At 47.3% G+C, this 18,653-nt stretch overlaps 4 protein-coding genes across 4 annotated transcripts in view; 2 read left to right on the forward strand and 2 right to left on the reverse strand.

Annotated features, from left to right (window-relative positions):
• Positions 1–1,289, reverse strand: part of SKIC2 (SKI2 subunit of superkiller complex) — a 51,575-nt gene extending 50,286 nt beyond the window's left edge. The window contains exon 1 of the mRNA XM_083723239.1: positions 872–1,289. Coding sequence (XP_083579365.1) covers positions 872–890 — 19 coding nt within the window. The 5' untranslated portion in view covers positions 891–1,289. The remainder of the gene's footprint in view (positions 1–871) is intronic.
• Positions 1–18,653, forward strand: part of LOC310837988 (E3 ubiquitin-protein ligase TRIM11-like) — a 1,016,249-nt gene that overhangs the window by 936,684 nt on the left and 60,912 nt on the right. The window lies entirely within an intron of this gene.
• Positions 1,386–14,572, forward strand: NELFE (negative elongation factor complex member E). The gene is made up of 11 exons (XM_083725058.1): positions 1,386–1,517; positions 3,328–3,424; positions 4,702–4,774; positions 4,880–5,025; positions 5,779–5,853; positions 8,030–8,064; positions 9,461–9,699; positions 11,012–11,156; positions 13,095–13,149; positions 13,890–13,992; positions 14,385–14,572. Exons 2-11 carry the CDS (start codon positions 3,350–3,352, stop codon positions 14,456–14,458), a joined length of 1,020 nt encoding a protein of 339 aa, XP_083581184.1. The 5' UTR covers positions 1,386–1,517; positions 3,328–3,349; the 3' UTR covers positions 14,459–14,572.
• Positions 14,997–18,653, reverse strand: part of CFB (complement factor B) — a 32,173-nt gene continuing 28,516 nt past the window's right edge. The window contains exons 17-18 of the mRNA XM_083723700.1: positions 16,944–16,993; positions 14,997–15,318 (exon numbers count right to left, since the gene is read on the reverse strand). Coding sequence (XP_083579826.1) covers positions 15,136–15,318; positions 16,944–16,993 — 233 coding nt within the window. The 3' untranslated portion in view covers positions 14,997–15,135. The remainder of the gene's footprint in view (positions 15,319–16,943; positions 16,994–18,653) is intronic.

The raw sequence follows: 18,653 nt of genomic DNA on the forward strand, positions 1-18,653 counted from the left end.
AGTTTGCTTTTACCTGTGTTTTATTGATCGTTATTACTTTATTCATGTTACTTAAAATATTCTTTGTTGTCTCTCTCTAAAAAAAAGGAATAAATTAATAATGGCCTTATATAAGCATGAGCAAACATAACTAATTTTTACTTTCCCTCAACTTTTTCCCATTTTCAGTTGGCTATGTAGCTTTCAAGACGTGGTGCCTGAGCTTGCTCTGTTTTCCCTTCTGTGCTGTGTCTTTTTTATGTTGTAAGCCTGCATGGAAAGAACCGTGTTTGTTTTAAATCTGTGTACAGCACAAAGAAAAATTTATTACTTATTTTTCTGCTCTGCTTTCCTTTAGACCACATCAGTGAGGCGGGGGGGGGGGGGAGGGAGCCTTGTCGTCTGGGCAACCCAGGGCCTCCATTCACGCTGACCAGGCTGGCGCCCCAGGCAGGTCCCTTTGGTGCTGCAATTGCAGCAAAAACTACGCTGGAGGCAGCAGTTATGAGTTCCCGGTCTCTGCAGCCACAGCGAGCGCTGTGATTCTCCAGAGGTTTGAATGCACGCCATTGTCTCTTGAGACAGACGGATGCCAACAATTCATTTCATAAAAATTACACAGCACTTGACAGTTAAAAAACAACAACCCTCCTTAGGTGTACAAATGATAAAACAGTATTGAGGGGGAATTCACAACCCTCCTTTAAAACATACGAAAGCTGAAATACTAAAAAAAAAGGCTAAAATTGCTCCAGCTTTTTAAGCATCTGGGCAAGGCTTGATCTAAACAGGACTGTTTCCAGCAGCCTCCGAAAAGATCCCGTCGAAGGCGCCTGCTTGATCTCAAGTGGCAGGGAGTTCCAAAGGGGAGGCGCTGCCAAAGTTCTCTCACCTATCCTCTCCATCTCCATCGCCACTTCCACAGCTCGCCCAGGGGCGTGGCCAACCCCTAACCCGGAAGTGTTCCTTCAAGCCCAACTTGGTGAGGGCGGAACCTTCGGCCACACGGCTGAAAGCAACTCGAAAGGCAGGGAGGAGGCGTTGCTACTCGGCCGGGCGGAAGCCGCTGAAAAGCGGAAGCGAGCGACGACGCGGACACGGGATTGGTCGAATGCCCGTCAGAGGCGGAGCGCCCGGTTGGAAGAAGGCGGAAGCAGCCGTTGGAAGAGCAGCCGGGGTCCGTTTGGTTCCATTTCCAACGCAGGCGGTGCCCGCTCACTGTTATCCAATGGCGGCGCGACATGCAAATTACAAACGTCCCTCCGCTGCGTCGCACGCATGCTCAAACTGTTCGCGTTTCGAACGTTTCCGCCCTGCTGCGCAATTCAGCCAATGAGCGGCCGATATGTAAATCGCTCCTTAAACACGCTCGCGCGCCGCCAATTCGGCCGACTTTCCAATCAGCCAATGGGCTTCGCGTTGCTGGGTGGCTTATGCAAATATACGTAGAGACTTCCTCCCGCTGCGTGGCTTGTCCCAGAGGCGAGCGTGCCGAGAGAGAAGGCTCGCGCGACAGGGAGAGGACGCGGGAGCAGCTGGTGAGTGGGAGGCCGGAGGAGGGATGGGATTGGTGCAAAGCGCGTTGCATTCCAAGGTCTCCCCAGTAAATAAGCAGGCAGGAAAACGAGTGTAAGGGAAGAAAGGGTCGAATAGGCCACAACTTTTATTGGTTTGCATACTTAGGCATTATAGGGTATGCTGGGAGTGCCTTCTAGGGTCACCCTAACCTGGGGGTGGGTGGGTGAGGGTGCTATGGCTGACAAATAAAAATAATAATAATGGTAATAATTTTTATTTATACCCCGCCCTCCCCAGCCAAGGCCGGGCTCAGGGCGGCTAACAAGCAATAATAAAAATAAGTGGAATGAATACAACTTAAAAACAAGATTAAAATATCAAAATGCAGCCTCATCACAGGAGGAGAAAGGAAAAAGAAAGAGAAAGAGAGGGAGGGAATCAAATTGGCTCCAAGCCAAAGGGGTGACCCCCCCCCCCAGGATTCCTATTTCTGGGTCTGTTTATTGGGATACCCTTTTGCATGCAGGGGCAGGCAGAGGCTGCAACCTCCCTTCATTACAAGACTAAGGCTTACTCATTGTCTATTCCCACTGGAAACCAAAGGCAGGGGCACCTGGGTCAAATACTTAGTTTGGCAAAAAAACAACAACATGTGCATATGCGTGCGCACACACAAACACACAGGCTGGGAGCCTTAACGGCGCCCCTCTGGAAGCTTTACTCTGGGGCAAGCAAACCCTGGCTACCCACCTACGGTCAAAGGTGGGATATTCTTGCAAAGCCAATCTGCATATGTGCTTGTACAGTGGTACCTCAGGTTAAGAACTTAATTCGTTCTGGAGGTCCTTTCTTAACCTGAAACTGTTCTTAACCTGAGGTCCCACTTTAGCTAATGGGGTCTCCCGCTGCCGCCACTGCGCCATTTCTGTTCTCATCCTGAAGCAAAGTTCTTAACCCGAGGTACTATTTCTGGGCTAGCGGAGTCTGTAACCTGAAGCGTCTGTCACCTGATGTACCACTGTACTAACGTAGAAAGCCCTTAACAAAATAATAATACACCCCGTGCCTCACTCTGGCAAAGACAAATGGTGGTCTCCAATGTTAGTTCTACTGAGTTCTACCAGTGAAATTAAGAGCTATGGCTCACTTTGGTTTTTTAATTTCAATGGCTCTACCCTGAGAGGAACTGAATTGGATGCAGTGCACCATCTCTGTTCTCATCCTGAAGCAAAGTTCTTAACCTGAGGTACTATTTCTGGCTTAGCGGAGTCTGTAACCTGAAGCGTCTGTAACTTGAAGGTACCACTGTAGTTGGCATAACCCAAATTTGGCACTTAAATTTGTCTTCCAATGGAATATGGCACCTGGAATAACGTGTGGGATTCCCTCCCCGCCAGAGGTGAAACTGGCGCCTTCGTTATGTAGTTTTTCCTGACTGCTGGAGACACACATGCTTTTGACACTTGAAATGCATCTTTTTTTTTTTTGGTACCTTCCCTATTCTCTCGGCTGCTATCAGTTTTAAATATTTTTTAAAAATATTGCGAACCTGATGGATCAGCTGACAGCCCATCTAGTCCAACATCTTGTTTTTACATGGGCTTATCAGAATTCTGGGCTAGATGGGCTGTCTATCAGCCTGATCCAGCAGAACCTTCTTAGGTGGCGTTATTTGTTCTTGCTTATATGGAGACCCTATCTGCAATCCCCTTTTCTCCACAACCATTTAAAGGTGTTGGAGGAAGAAGCCATGTTGCACTATGGACCCAGGTTGGTTGACCAACCCACAAGCTGCCGCTGATGGCCTATTTTGTTGTCTTCCCTTTCCAGACAGTGACTTTGCTTATCAGCCATGATTGTCTTACCCCCGGGACTGACAGATGAAGAGGAGGCACTGCAGAAGAAGTTTGCCAAACTCAAGAAAAAGGTCAGACTCCTTTTCGTCAATGCCAAGGGGGAGATTCCACCCTAGGTAGGCCAGGCTGAATCAAGTTGTTGTTGGCTGTTCAAAGCCATTGGTCCAGCCAGCGTGGCCAACGATCAGAGACAATAATAGAAAGAAGCTTTCTGGATCATATAATAGAGTCGTAGAGTCGGAAGGGACCCCAAGGGTCTGTCAGGAGTTCAGCCTACATTTGAGTAGGACCCTGGCAAAGACACATGCCCGACTGGCATGTTCTCTCCCTCCTGGTCGATAGTTCGGGAGCTTCAAAAGCTTTCTTCTACCCAGACATCACAGTGACTGATGCCAACAGACATTGGTACACTTAGGGATCTGCAGAGTTTGCGCACCTTGCGTGACAGAGACCTCAGCAACTCAGCATTTTGGCTAATCTACTTTATTTACATATAAACACACACGGAGCACTGCAACATGGCTCCCTCTCTCTCTAGCATCAGACAGCAAAGAGAAAAAGAACAAAGGACAATAGTCCCACTTCATGGAACACAATAACACAAACATCCTGTCTCCGTCACTTCCCACTCTTTGGAGTCAAAACACATATCGTCATGTGAAAGACAACAATCCTATGACTGCAGTCATGGAGCAGGAATTCTAACAGGGTCATCTATGCAGGATTCAGTCCTACTCGAGTGTAGGCTGAACGCATGCATGACAGATGGCCATCCAACCTCTGCTTAAAAACCTCAGAGGAAGGAGAGCCCACAACCTCCCAAGGGAGATTGTTTCACTTCCTGCCAGAAAGTTCTTCCTGATGCGTAGTCAGAATCTCCTTTCTTGTAGCTTGAAGCCATTGGTTCAAGTCCTACCCTCCAGAGCAGGAGAAAACAAGCTTGTTCCCTCTTGCGTGTCATGGGGCCCATCCAGTCCAGCATTCTGTTCTCACAGTGGACGACGACAACAACAACAAAATAATAATAATAATAATATAATAATAGTAATAATAAATTTTATTTATACCCCGCCCTCCCCAGCCAAGACCAGGCTCAGGGCTATTGCTAACAACCAGTAATAAAAACAAGTTGATTGAAATACAACTTTAAAAACAAGATTAAAATACAACATTAATAAAACACTAAAATGCAGCCTCATCACAGGAGGAGAAAGGAAAAAAGAACTTCTTAAGAACCACAGGGTCACCTGTTGGTAGATGACGACAGAAGAAGAGGGGATTGAAGGGAAGGGAGGGAAATAGGTTTGGAGATGCCACATTCAGTATGGTTGTTGTTGTTCCTCCCCAGAAAAAGGCCCTCATGGCCTTGAAGAAGCAGCAGAGTTCAACCAGCCAAGCCAGCCAGGGAGGAATTAAACGCTGTAAGTCGGACTTCCACCAAGGGAGGTGGGTGGAGTGGAGTAGAGTGCACCTGGGTCCACCAACACTTGGGACATTCTCTTGCATTTCTTCCACCCGCTTTGCAGCCATTTCTGACCAGCCGGTCATGGACACGGCCACAGCCACGGAGCAAGCCAAGATGCTCGTGAAAACGGGGGCCATCAGCGCTATCAAAGCCGAGAACAAGAACTCGGGGTTCAAGCGCTCTCGCACTCTGGAAGGGAAGCTGAAAGTAAGGGGAGCTAAGTGGGTGGAGACTAGGGCTGGGGGATGTCTGGTTGTCAACGTTGTGATAAATCATCAGCTAAACATAGCAATATGCCAATGAATCACGATGTCTGAAATAAGACAGAGGCATTGGCTGGCTTCACGGTTTTTCCTGTATCACACACGCACACACACATCATGGTTTGTGTTATATTTTGCCAGGTCAAAAATTATGATTCCTTTTTTTTAAAAAAATTAAATTAATTTTTTATTAAGTACAAATTAGAAAACATACATATTTACAACAAAAGAAAATACAAAAGAAAAAAAATATACAACGAAGGGAAAAAAATTAGAGAATACTTTGTCTCTTTTCGTATTTAAAGTTATTTATACCTCTATAAAATGCTATTCACAATAAAGGAGTGAAATGAAAGATAAGATATCAGAAAAGGCGGGGGGGGGGAGAACAAAGAAAAAATAAAGAAGTAAAAGAAAAAGATTATAGTTGAAAAAAGTAGGTAAGTATTCACTATACATAGCCATTTCCTATCTCTATTTATATTCAATTGTATAATTTCATCTTGGCCTTATCAACCTTAAATAAAGTGGTGTTGTTTTGAAAAAGGTCAAAAATTATGAACCGATATCGCAATATGGACTTCAAACCCGTTTTGGACGATATATCGATATATTCCCCCAGCCCTCCTAACAGAGACTGTGGGAAAGGGGAGTGGGGTTGTCTTCAGCAGGGCCTTAACATCTTGCTTGTCTTTAGGATCCCGAGAAAGGACCAGTCACAACTTTCCAACCTTTTCAGCGCAGCATCTCTGCAGACGACGATTCTCAAGAGGTACCTGGCATTTGAGTTCCCGGCTAGGGGAGGGAAATGGGGTGGGTTGGCATAGAGCGAGGCAACCCTGCTTGCTCCTCCGCCTTCGCTGGTTCACGGGGGCACCCCAGGGCAGCATAAATTCTTTCTGCATCCTTTATGGAGCTCCCCTGTTCAGCTGCCTTTTACTGACGCAGATCCATTGGCCCATCTAGCTCAGTATCTAGTAACAGATCTAGTAACAGATTGAGGTTGAATCCTGACAAGACAGAAGTACTGTTTTTGGGGGACAGGAGGCGGGCAGGTGTGGAGGATTCCCTGGTCCTGAATGGGGTAACTGTGCCCCTGAAGGACCAGGTGCGCAGCCTGGGAGTCATTTTGGACTCCCAGCTGACCATGGAGGTGCAGGTCAAATCTGTGTCCAGGGCACCTGTTTACCAGCTCCACCTGGTACGCAGGCTGAGACCCTACCTGCCTGCAGGCTGTCTTGCCAGAATGGTGCATGCTCTGGTTATCTCCCGCTTGGACTACTGCAATGCGCTCTACGTGGGGCTACCTTTGAAGGTGACCCAGAAACTACAACTAATCCAGAACGCGGCAACTGGACTGTGACTGGGAACGGCCGCCGAGACCATATAACACCAGTCTTGAAAGATCTACGTTGGCTCCCAGTACGTTTCCGAGCACAATTCAAAGTGTTGGTGCTGACCTTTAAAGCCCTAAACGGCCTTGGTCCAGTATATCTGAAGGAGCGTCTCCACCCCCATCGTTCTGCCCGGACACTGAGGTCCAGCGCCGAGGGCCTTCTGGCGGTTCCCTCACTGCGAGAAGCCAAGTTACAGGGAACCAGGCAGAAGGCCTTCTCGGTAGTGGCGCCCACCCTGTGGAACGCCCTCCCACCAGATGTCGAAGAGAACAACAACTAACAGACTTTTAGAAGACATCTGAAGGCAGCTCTGTTTAGGGAAGCTTTTAAGGTTTGATGTACTTCAGTATTTTAATACTTTTTTGGAAGCCGCCCAGAGTCGCTGGGGAAGCCCAGCCAGATGGGCGGGGTATAAATAATAAATTATTATTATTATTATTATTATTATTATTATTATTATTACTACTACTACTATCCGCGCTGGTTGGCAGCAGCCCACCAGGGTTTCAGGCAAGCAGTCTGGAGGATCGGACGTGGTGCCGTCTGCATGCAAAACATTCTCTCCCACAGAGCTGTAGCCTTTCCCCCAACATGCAAGGATGGGTCCATGGGAACTGCTGGTGCTGTGGGCCAGGTTCTGTGATGGATGCCAGCCACTTTTCATAGTGAGAAGGGGCCATGTGGTCCAAGTATGCTCAGAGCTGCAACTGGAAGACCCACAAGTATCCAGGAGAGCTCAAATCAAGCTTCCTGCCTCCAGATTTTACTTTCCACACCGTCAGAGGCAGTATGATTGCCAGTTGCTGGAAATATCAGGAGAGGAAGGTGCTCTCATGCTCAGATCCTAATTGCGGGTTTCCCTTAGGCCAGTGTTCCCGCAGAACAGTAACTACCACAGAGATGTCAACATTTTTAAAAGGAGGAGGTCCATGGCTTGGCTTTTGAAAAACAAGGGTTGCACAATACTTAGGCAATTGGGAACAGCTGCCTTAGACAACTGGTTGGCCAACTGGGAGCATAGCTGTCAACCTTTCCTTTTTTTGCGGGAAATACCCTTATTCCAGCGCCGCTTCCCGCTGCTATCCCAGATTGTTAGATATCCCGTAGACTGTCCCCAGGACAGGTGAGGCTGCTGATCCCTTATTTTCAAATCTGAAAGTTGACATCTATGACTGGGAGAGCAGATTGTTGGGCTACATGGGGTATTTGGTCTGACCCAGCAGGGCTGATCTTGCATTCCCAGGATGTAGCCAAAGGGATCGACGCTGAAGAAAGCAAGGACACCGTTTTGAGTTCTCCATGAGCTCCACCCCAACCCCTGTTAAGCCACAGTTCAGCCAGTCATCCATGCTTGCAGCTGCCACATGACATTGTGGAACTGATGAAACAAGAAGGAACTAGATCCCAAAAGGTCTTTGGGGTGGCGAAAGAGAGAGCAGGGGTGTTTGTTTTTAGCTACCAGAAGTTTCTTGTTTCAGCCCAGGGCTACTAGCTGCTAATTTTAATACAATAACTGATGTCTTTTTTTAAAAAAAATATGTTTTGTTTCAGTCACGGCGTCCCCAGAGGAAGTCTCTCTATGAAAGGTTGGTTCTCTTCATAATAAAATCTAGATGATTTGACCTTTCAATATTTGTTTTAGCCTGTAGGATCAGGCCAAATCGCAGAGCACTCCAGCAAACAGTGTTTGGGTTGTGGCAGTTTAATAATTATGAGGCTCCCCACTCCTAATCTGATCTGTTGATCCCTTCTCAAGGGATAAATGGCCTTATTGGCTTAGGCCTTTGAAGATCTATTTGTTTCAAATGACACATTATAAGGATTATTTCACTGATTATGCTGCTGGTTTCTCAGTTTTTTGGTTGCTTGTTGTGCTGGTTCGAAGTGCATTTTCAAGTTATTTATTAATGGCAGGTAATTTTTGGCACTGGCGGTGGTTTCGAAATGTGTTTTTAAAAATGATTACAGTGGTACCTCTGGTTGCGAATGGGATCTGTTCCAGAGCCCCGTTCACAACCTGAAAGGAACGCAACCCGTGTCTGGGCACGCGGGGGTCATGATTCACCACTTCTGCGCATGCGCGCGATGTCATTTTGAGCGTTTGCGCATGCACGAGTGGCAAAACCCAGAAGTAACCCTTTCCGGTACTTCCGAGTTGCCACGGGACACAACCTGAAAAGATGTAACCTGAACCGAACGTAACAAGAGGTATGACTGTATCTCTATTTTGAAATGTTTGAGTTACAGATAGGTAGCCGTGTTGGTCTGTCATAGTCAAAACAAAAAAATTCCTTCCAGTAGCACCTTAAAGACCAACTAAGTTAGTTCTTGGTATGAGCTTTCGTGTGCATGGTATCTGAAGAAGTGTGCATGCACACGAAAGCACATACCAAGAACTAACTTAGTTGGTCTTTAAGGTGCTACTGGAAGGAATTTTTTTGTTTTGAAATGTTTGGTATTTGGTGACTGAGAGCGGCCGCCGAGACCATATAACACCGGTCTTGAAAGACCTACACTGGCTCCCAGTACGTTTCTGAGCACAATTCAAAGTGTTGGTGCTGACCTTTAAAGCCCTAAACGGCCTTGGTCCAGTATATCTGAAGGAGCGTCTCCACCTCCATCGTTCTGCCCGGACACTGAGGTCCAGCTCCAAGGGCCTTCTGGCAGTTCCCTCGCTGCGAGAAGCCAACTTACAGGGAACCAGGCAGAGGGCCTTCTCGGTAGTGGCACCCACCCTGTGGAACACCCTCGCATCAGATGTCAAAGAGAAAAATAACTGAAAGCTGCCCAGAGTGGCTGGGGAAACCCAGCCAGATGGGCAGGGTATAAATAATAAATTATTATTATTATTATTTATTATTTGTAACCTGCGGTTTACAAATCGCATTGTATTATTGAAATTGTGATTTGACGGCGCACATTCTTTAGATGAAATAAAAATGGGTATAAATGACGCCTCTCCCGTTCCATGCTCTTCCCCAGCTTTGTGAGCTCCAGCGATCGCCTGCGGGATACAGAGAAGGATCTAGAAGTGGGCAGGGATCCGGACAAAGAGCCAGACCGGGGGGAGAACCTCCGCAATTTCGAGTGGGACTATGACCGTGATCGCAGCCGGGACCGGAGCAGAGAGCGCAACAGAGAACGGGATCGAGACCGGGACAGGGATCGGGACCGAGACAGGGACAGGGACAGAGACAGAGACAGAGAAGGCAGCTTCCGCCGTAAGGACTCCTTGGGGGCAGGGTGGATAAAAATCAATGGTTTTTTAATAAATAAAATCAGATTTTTCAAATTTTAAATGGTTTTTTTTAAAAAAATTAAATTGGATTTTTAAAATACAATAGTACCTCAGGTTACATATGCTTCAGGTTACAGACTCCGCTCTCCTCTTAACGACCCCTCTAACGACCCTTAAGAAACTACAGCTCCCAGAATTCTTTGCAGGATGCCGTTGCTGTTCAAAGTGCTCTCATAGCGCTTTAAATGTAGGGTGTGAGTGTGGCTCTGGATATTACGATCTCACGGAGTTGCTGGCATCAGGTTTTGAATACAGTGGTACCTCTGGTTACGAACTTAAATCTTTCTGGAGGTCCGTTCTTAACCTGAAACTGTTCTTAACCTGAGGTACCACTTTAGCTAATGAGGCCTCCCGCTGCCGCCGTGCGATTTCTGTTCTCATCCTGAGGTAAATTTCTTAACCTTAGGTACTATTTATGGATTAGCGGAGTCTGTAACCTGAAGCATCTGTAACCTGAGGTACCACTGTATCACGTGAGCCAGTTGTGAACTAGGATACATAGAGTCCCCAGGAAGTAGGCAAGGTTTCAAAGGGGTTTTGGCATCCGGCTAGGTTTAGAATCATAGAATCATAGAATTGGAAGAGACCACAAGGGCCATCGAGTCCAACCCCCTGCCAAGCAGGAAACACCATCAGAGCACTCCTGACATATGGTTGTCAAGCCTCTGCTTAAAGACCTCCAAAGAAGGAGACTCCACCACACTCCTTGGCAGCAAATTCCACTGTCGAACAGCTCTTACTGTCAGGAAGTTCTTCCTAATGTTTAGGTGGAATCTTCTTTCTTGTAGTTTGGAACCATTGCTCCGTGTCCGCTTCTCTGGAGCAGCAGAAAACAACCTTTCTCCCTCCTCTATGTGACATCCTTTTATATATTTGAACATGGCTATCATATCACCCCTTAACCTCCTCTTCTCCAGGCTAAACATGCCCAGCTCCCTTAGCCGTTCCTCATAAGGCATCGTTTCCAGGCCTTTGACCATTTTGGTTGCCCTCCTCTGGACACGTTCCAGTTTGTCAGTGTCCTTCTTGAACTGGACACAGTACTCCAGGTGAGGTCTGACCAAAGCAGAATACAGTGGCACTATTACTTCCCTTGATCTAGATGCTATACTCCTATTGATGCAGCCCAGAACTGCATTGGCTTTTTTAGCTGCCGCGTCACACTGTTGGCTTTAAGTGGGCCTTGGGGCTACAGGAGTGTTTTCTGACCTGTCAATCTTCCTTTCCTAACCCAGGTTCGGATTCATTCCCGGACCGACGTGCTCCGCGCAAAGGGAACACGGTGTACGTCTACGGGGCGGACATGAAGCAGAGCATGCTGCGCACCGCTTTCTCGGCCTTCGGGAACATCATTGATCTCTCCATGGACAATCCCCGCAAGTGAGTGGTGGGAAGGAAAGCAAGGTTGGCCCAAGAGGCAAAGCTTGGGCCAGATCCACGGGGGGAAACATGCAAACGACAACTCACTCCCATATGGACATCTACCAGGAAAGCCACCAAGGGGGTTTGGAAGAACCCAGTTAGATGGGGAGGGTACTACTACTACTACTACTAATAATAATATATTGAGGGCAGAGCAGTGCTTTGCATGCAGAAGGTCACAGGTTCAATCCCTGGCATTACCAGGTAGGCTGGCACCTGACATCTCCACCATCTGGGGTTGCATTCCTAGGGAGCATTGGATCTGGACTGTTTTCTTGCACTGATGTCACATCCTGTATCAGTATCAATGAATTTCAGGAGCCAAAATGCCTTTCCCCGTGTAGCCTGTGCAGGAGCAGCGATCAACATTCTACTTACCGTATTTTTCGCTCCATAAGACACACCCAACCATAAGATGCACCTAGTTTTAGAGGAGGAGAACAAGAAAAAAATATATTCTCTCCCTCTCTGTGCAGCGCCTCTCCAGCGAAGCAAAGTCAGAACAGCAAGACGGATCTTTTCTCAGCGAAAACAACGATCCCTCTTGCTGTTCTAGCTTCTGGGATAGCTGCGCAGCCTGCATTCGCTCCATAAGACGCACACACATTTCCCCTTACTATTTAGGAGGGAAAAAGTACGTCTTATAGAGTGAAAAATATAGTAATTGTTGTTGCTTGTCTTCACTTGCCCCACCTCACTGCCCTGCTCATGGTTGTGAAGAATATTCTTACGTTATGAATGGTTAATAATAATAATAATAATAATTTATTATTTATATCCTGCCCATCTGACCAAGTTTCCTCAGCCACTCTGGGCAGCTCCCAGCAGAATATTAAAACACCATAAAACATTAAAAACTTCCCTATACAAGGCTGCCTTCAGATATCTTCTAAAAGTCAGATAGTAGTTTATTTCCTTGACATCAGATGGGAGGGCGTTCCACAGGGTGAGTGCCACTATCGAAAAGATCCTCTGCCTGGTTCCTTGTAACCTCACTTCTCGCAGTGAAGGAACTGCCAGAAGGCCCTCGGAGCTGGACCTAGGTGGCTGAACGCTGGGGTGCAGACACTCCTTCAGGTAGACATGGACGAGGCCATTTAGGGCTTCAAAGGTCAGCACCAACACTTTGAATTGTGCTCGGAAACATACTGGGATCCAGTGTATATCTTTTAGGACCGGTCTTATGTGGTCTTGGCGGCCGCTCCCAGTCACCATTCTAGCTGCCGAATTCTGGATTAGTTGCAGTTTCAAAGGTAGCCTCATGTAGTCCGCATTGCAGTAGTCCAAGTGGGAGATAACTAGAGCATGCATCACTCTGGCGAGATAGTGCGCAGGCAGGTAGGGTCTCAGCCTGCATACCGGTTGGAGCTGGTTAACAGCTGCCCTGAACACAGAATTGACCTGCGCCTCCATGGACAGCTGTGAGTCCAAAATGACTCCCATGCTGCACACCTGGTCCTTCAGGGTCACAGTTACCCCATTCAGGACCAGGGAGTCCCCCACACCCGCCTGCCCCCTGTCCTGCCAAAACTACTACTGTCACCATTAAGAAAAATAGATAGGATTAGGCCAATATATATGTGGTCTGTCCCTGGATAAAGCGAATCTTCTTTAAGTTCTCAAAGCTCAACCTAGATCAAGATTGTCATCTGAACTAAGCGTAGGTGTAACTGAGAATCACAGTCACGTCTGAAAGAATCACAGTCACAGAGCCGTCCTGCCAAAAAATGGCTGGTAGACATTCCGTTTCAGTGACCACAACCTTGGTTAAAGGAGCCATTTGGCGCCTAGCTTACATATTTGAGTTTCTAACACTGCTGGTAAGGTAAGGCAGCCAAGAAGACAATGCCTTTCCCCAGAGAGCAGCCGTTAACCCTTTTCTCTCTCCCTCCTCAGCTGTGCTTTTGTCACTTATGAGAAGATGGAGTCTGCGGACCAAGCCATTGCTGAGGTAACTGCCACTGCTTTTCCCCTCCGAGTTGCCTGAAATGTCCAGCACCGAGGGCCTTCTGGCAGTTTCCTCACTGCGAGAAGTCAAGTTACAGGGAACCAGGCAGCGGGCCTTCTCGGTAGTGGCGCCTGCCCTGTGGAACGCCCTCCCACCAGATGCCAAAGAGAACAACTACCAGACTTTTAGAAGACATCTGAAGGCAGCCCTGTTTAGGGAAGCTTTTAATGTTTGATGCATTACGGTATTTTAATATTTTGTTGGAAGCCGCCTAGAGTGGCTGGGGAAGCCCAGCCAAGTGGGCGGGGTATAAATAATAAATAATAATATTAATAATTATTATTATTTTTATAAATGAGCCTAGGGAAAAAAAGGAATGGGGTGATACCCAACATTAGTCATTAGAATTAAGTCCATGGGTTTTCGTGAGTCTGCTCTGGATGCAGAGGAGTGATGGGAGACAGCATAGGCTCAGAGCCTGGGGATTGGTGGTGGGTCTATGACACGTGATCAGAGGGAGAAGAGAGAGAGGACTGGGGGGAGGAGGAGGTGTCGGGAGCAGAAGAGGCAACAGGGTTTTGTGAGCAGGAAGAAGCTGTGAAAGAGAGCGGGCAAGACTTGGAGGCAGGGGAGGAGGCAAAAATGGTTCTATCGATCTTTAAGGTCCTTCAGGGCTCTCTGGGCCATGGATCAATTTCCGTAGAAATTGATTAAGGCACCCCACCCCCTTGCCTCCTTAACAGCTCAACGGAAAGGTGGTGGAAGATGTCCAGCTGAAAGTCAGCATTGCCCGCAAGCAGCCCATGCTGGACGCAGCCATCGGCAAATCGGTGTGGGGGTCTTTGGGTAAGTGCCGGAGGAGAGGGGTCTGGAATGGGGAGGCAGGAACCAAGTTCCAAGACGATGGGAAGTGGCTTGAGTGTTGGTTGTGGGGGATACGGAACTCAGGGATCTCCCAAGCTCCCGTGTTTTGATGAGAGGAATCGGAGAGGTAAGTGGGGTCAGATTCCCAGAGAAGTGTGTGCTAGTAATAGCAACCAGCAACTTTCAGTCTGCCAATAATATATCCCACTCGCTTAAAAGGGTTTTGGGGCCTGGGAGTCCACCACCAGTTGCCCCGGAATCTGCTTCTTTTATCGTCTTCAGAGGTTCAGCTGCATAGTGTGAGAGAAGCTGGTCACCTTTGCCTTGTTGTGATCTGTGATCCTAGATGTCCCTCCCCCCTCTCTCTTTTCCAGCTGTGAAGAATAGCGCCAAGGGCTCTCACCGGGACAAGCGATCCCAGGTCGTTTACAACGAAGACATCTTCTGAGGCCTGTGGGACAATCCCCATTTCGAGCGGTGGTGTGTTTCTTAAATGTTAGCTTTTTGTTGTTGTTGTTGTTAAGATGTGCAAATAAACATTGGCTGTGTCTTCGAAAAAGCACCGTATCGCTTCTCTCCAAGTCTGTACCTCAAAATGCACCTGAGCCCATGGCGGAAAGACTTACTCTATAATGCACCTGGCCACGGAATCAGGAAGGCAAGGTGTAGTAAGAGGACAATTGTGATGGCCGCATCTTAGATGATGCTCAAAGATTATTAGGCAGATTTATGTAGGATAGACGCTATCGGTGGTTTGGTATGAGGGAAGAGTTCCTGTGGCACATTGGTGTCTCTTTTTTTGAAAAACAACATGTTTTGATGTCTTCAATTTCATCTCTTTGTTTGATTTAAAAACTTATTTGAGAAAGGGGGAGGCTTGGGATTGTGAGATTGCTGAAGTCTAATCGGATATAAACTCGTAACTGGGGTGAAATACTCACAGCTATCCGAAAGACACCAGTATCACAGAAGAGAGCTATTTATCCTTTTTCTTCGTACAATGGAATTTAATATACAATTGTTAAAACTGCATTCACTTTACAGGATTTCAAGATACGCGTTCTATTTACACAAACCACCCCAGGTGCGAGGTGGAAGGGGGGGGTGGGAATTGGGGAGAAGAGTCTACAGGAAATCCAGTCCTTCATCCCGGAGCTCTTCTTTGAGCCAAGGCAAGACCTTGAAGAGGTTGATGTGAAAATCCCTGGCATAGGCAGGGGACATCTCGTGGCGATTACGGCCAGTTTCGCAGATAGGCAGTTTCCTGTTTCTACAAACGTCAACCACGCCCCAGCTGATCACGCCCACCTGCAGGGGGGAAAAAAAGAAGAGGCTGGAGTGAGACTACCAGGCATACCGCACAGTGGTACCTCGGGTTGCAGACGCTTCAGGTTACAGACTCTGCTAACCCAGAAAAAGTACCTCGGGTTAAGAAATTTACCTCAGGATGAGAACAGAAATCGTGCGGCGGCAGCCAGAGGCCCCATTAGCTAATGTGGTACCTCAGGTTAAGAACAGTTTCAGGTTAAGAACGGACCTCCAGAACAAATTAAGTTCTTAACCTGAGGTACCCCTGTATTGGCCTGAATATAAGCCGAATGTTTAAAATTTAAGGGGCGGGGAGAGGGAAAAAAAAAAATACCTGCCACCCACCGCAACCCGCTGTCCCCCCCCCCCGGTGTGCACCCCCCCCAACAGTGGCTGGGCAAGAAGAGACATTCTGCAGGGGGTGCATAGCTCGCCTCACACTGCGCCAGGCGGGTGCCACACACTCCATTAACAGTGGTGAGGCAGGCAGAGGAGGATTGCATGGCAGCGCCGCTGTGGCAGACCCCGGCAGCACTCACCGTCCCGCCGCTCTCTGCAGCGGGCGGGAAACCCCCCCCCCCATGACAATGGAGGAGCACAGCAGGAAGCGTGAAGTGGCAGCACCAGCGGCCGCCCACTCGCCACCCCTGCGAGGGAGTGGGGTTCACTGTATGTCTGTTTCAGCAGCAATATTGGGCTTTTGGTAATGTTGCGGATATTGTCAGCTTCGCCTTTGAGCCGGTGCCAACGACTGGGCTCAACCTCTTCTGCCCCGACTGGGCCAGGTGAGCTGGGAAGGCTCTTCAGAGACCTTCCACTGTGGGAGAGCAGGTCTAAGTGCTATGGACTCACAACTTTGAGCTGTGAGCACCAAAGTCAGCGCCAAAATCAGCAGAGCACAGCAGAGTCTGAACTACACGAATGACAGCTTAACTTCTTTATTCTTTTACAGCTACTGCAAACTAAAATAAACTATAAACTAAAGCTAAAGGAGGCTTCTGGACTGCATGAGTGTTAGATCATTATGCCGTCATCTTATTTCTACACAGATAAGACTCCCACAGAGTCGGGCAAAATGGAAGAAACAATGAGCAGATTCCGCCCCCTCCTTTCTGAAAACATCATGAGATTCTTGCAATGGGAGGGGCAAAATATCCACAAATATAAGCCGCACTTTAACTTTTCACAGTCAGAATTTGGGGGAAACAGTGTGACTTATATCTGGGCCAGTACGGTATTAGACAGGAGCTGTCTCTTGTCTTTTCAGCACAGATCTTTGCTGCCTTGTATCTGTATTGGAATTGTTTTTAGGCCTTTTAACTGCTGTATCGCTTTGCCGTCTATGGGTTCCTTTGGGAGAAAGGGATGGATACTAATGGGATAAAGTGAAACAGCTGAATGTGCAGCTTGCTTTGACCTTCAGAGTGTGCTATCAAAGAGAACCAAGCCTTGCGATTACTTTTCTGCTGCCCCCCCCATGCCACATTTGTGTGGTGCAGCTGTAGAATTGGGGAACACAAAGCCCTGCCTATAAAGAACACCAGGAACTGGCAAGTCATTTGGAACCGGTGGCATGGCTTGGGGTCCAGCGGAGAAGCCTGGTGCCAGTTGGAGTCCACGCTTACCTGGATATAACGTTGCCTTTTAGGAATGATGAGGGGACCACCAGAGTCGCCTGGAAGCAAAAGGAAAGGGAATTATCAGAGGGTGTGTGATGTTCAGGTCTGAAGCTATATACATGTACCAGAGTTCCAGTTCTACTCAATGAGGGGACTGTAGTTAAGGAGACCCTCTACTCCCCTCCCAGAGCTACAATTCCCAGAGTCCCCTGAGAATAATAATACAGTGGTACCTCGGGTTCCAGACGCTTCAGGTTACAGACTCCGCTAACCCAGAAATAGTACCTCAGGTTAAGAACTTTGCTTCAGGGTGGGAACAAAAATCGCCCTCCAAATTGCAAAAAAAAAAAAACCTGACTTACAACCACAAAACGATCAAAACACCACGATTTTTCCAATCAACTAGGCTTCTTCAACCCAACACTCCACAAGTGTAGCAATAATAATAGTGGTTAGTTTTATGGAGGTTGGTATTGTGGTTGGAGTAGGTTTTGTTGGAAGGAGGGTGGCTATAAGGATTAGGCCTGCTACTAGGCTTCCAATGGCAAGGCGAATGAGTGGGTTAGAAAGGGTTGGTGGTGTATCATTTATTGTTGATGTTGTTGTTCGTGGTGTATTTATTTGGACATAGAAAGTTATTCGTATGGTATAGGTAGCGGTTAGTATAGTTGCAAAGAGTGTGAGTATAAGGGCTCAGGCGTTTAGGTGGGAGTTGTTTATGGTTTCAATAATTGTATCTTTTGAATAAAAACCTGATAAGAAAGGGGTTCCTGTTAAAGCAAGGTTACCGATTGTTTCAGGTTAAGAACGGACCTCCAGAACAAATTACGTTCTTAACCTGAGGTATCACAGTATTTTAATATTCTTTTGGAAGCCGCCCAGAGTGGCTTATTATTATTATTATTATTATTATTATTATTATTATTACTACTACGACAGTATAATAATTTATTATTTATATGCTGCTCATCTGACTGGGTTACCCCAGCCACGCTGGGTGACTGGGAAAAAGGATTGACTTAAACCACTGAGAATTTTAGTGCTCTGAGGAGAACACAGGATTCCTTGCAACTCTCAGCCCCCTTTGGGTTCTGGAGAAGCCACCAATGTGTTAAATGATGTCACGCTGCTTTAGATATGTGGTCTTACTTCAACGCGGGCAATGGGGCAGCTTCTCCCAACATGGGCAGCTGTCTGCTTCCGCAAGACCACCAACGGTGTCTATGAAAAGTTTTACACATCGCCTGGGAAGACAGGCGAACTAATGCTAGTGTACTAGAAGAAGCAAAGATCACCAGTGTCAAAGCGATGATTCTTTAACATCAACTTCGCTGGACTGGTCATGTTGTGTGGATGCCTGATTATCATCTTCCAAAGTAACTACTCTATTCCAAACTTAAAAATGGAAAGTGTCACGCTGGTGGTCAACAAAAGAGGTTCAAAGACTCTCTCAAGGCAAATCTAAAAAAAATGTAGTATAAACACTGACAACCGCGAAACACTTGCCTGCGAGCGCTCCAGTTGGAGAACAGCCTTTACCAGAGGTGTCATGGGCTTTGAAGACACTCGAACTCAGGACGCAAGGGAGAAACGTGCTAAGAGGAAGGCATGCTTGGCAAATCCACACCGTGATCAACTCCCACCCGGAAACCAATGTCCCCACTGTGGAAGGACGTGTGGATCCAGAATTGGCCTTCACAGTCACTTACGGACTCA

The sequence above is a fragment of the Podarcis gaigeae genome (assembly GCF_964106915.1).
Source record: "Podarcis gaigeae genome assembly, chromosome: 2".
Taxonomy (NCBI): Eukaryota; Metazoa; Chordata; class Lepidosauria; order Squamata; family Lacertidae; genus Podarcis; species Podarcis gaigeae.

Coding starts and splice junctions, on each gene's coding strand:
- NELFE (XM_083725058.1), top strand. CDS start 3,350: ATGATTGTCTTACCCCCGGGACTGACAGATGAAGAGGAGGCACTGCAG. Junction 5,854..8,029: donor CAGACGACGATTCTCAAGAG/GTACCTGGCATT, acceptor GTTTTGTTTCAG/TCACGGCGTCCCCAGAGGAA. Junction 13,150..13,889: donor CGGACCAAGCCATTGCTGAG/GTAACTGCCACT, acceptor CCTCCTTAACAG/CTCAACGGAAAGGTGGTGGA.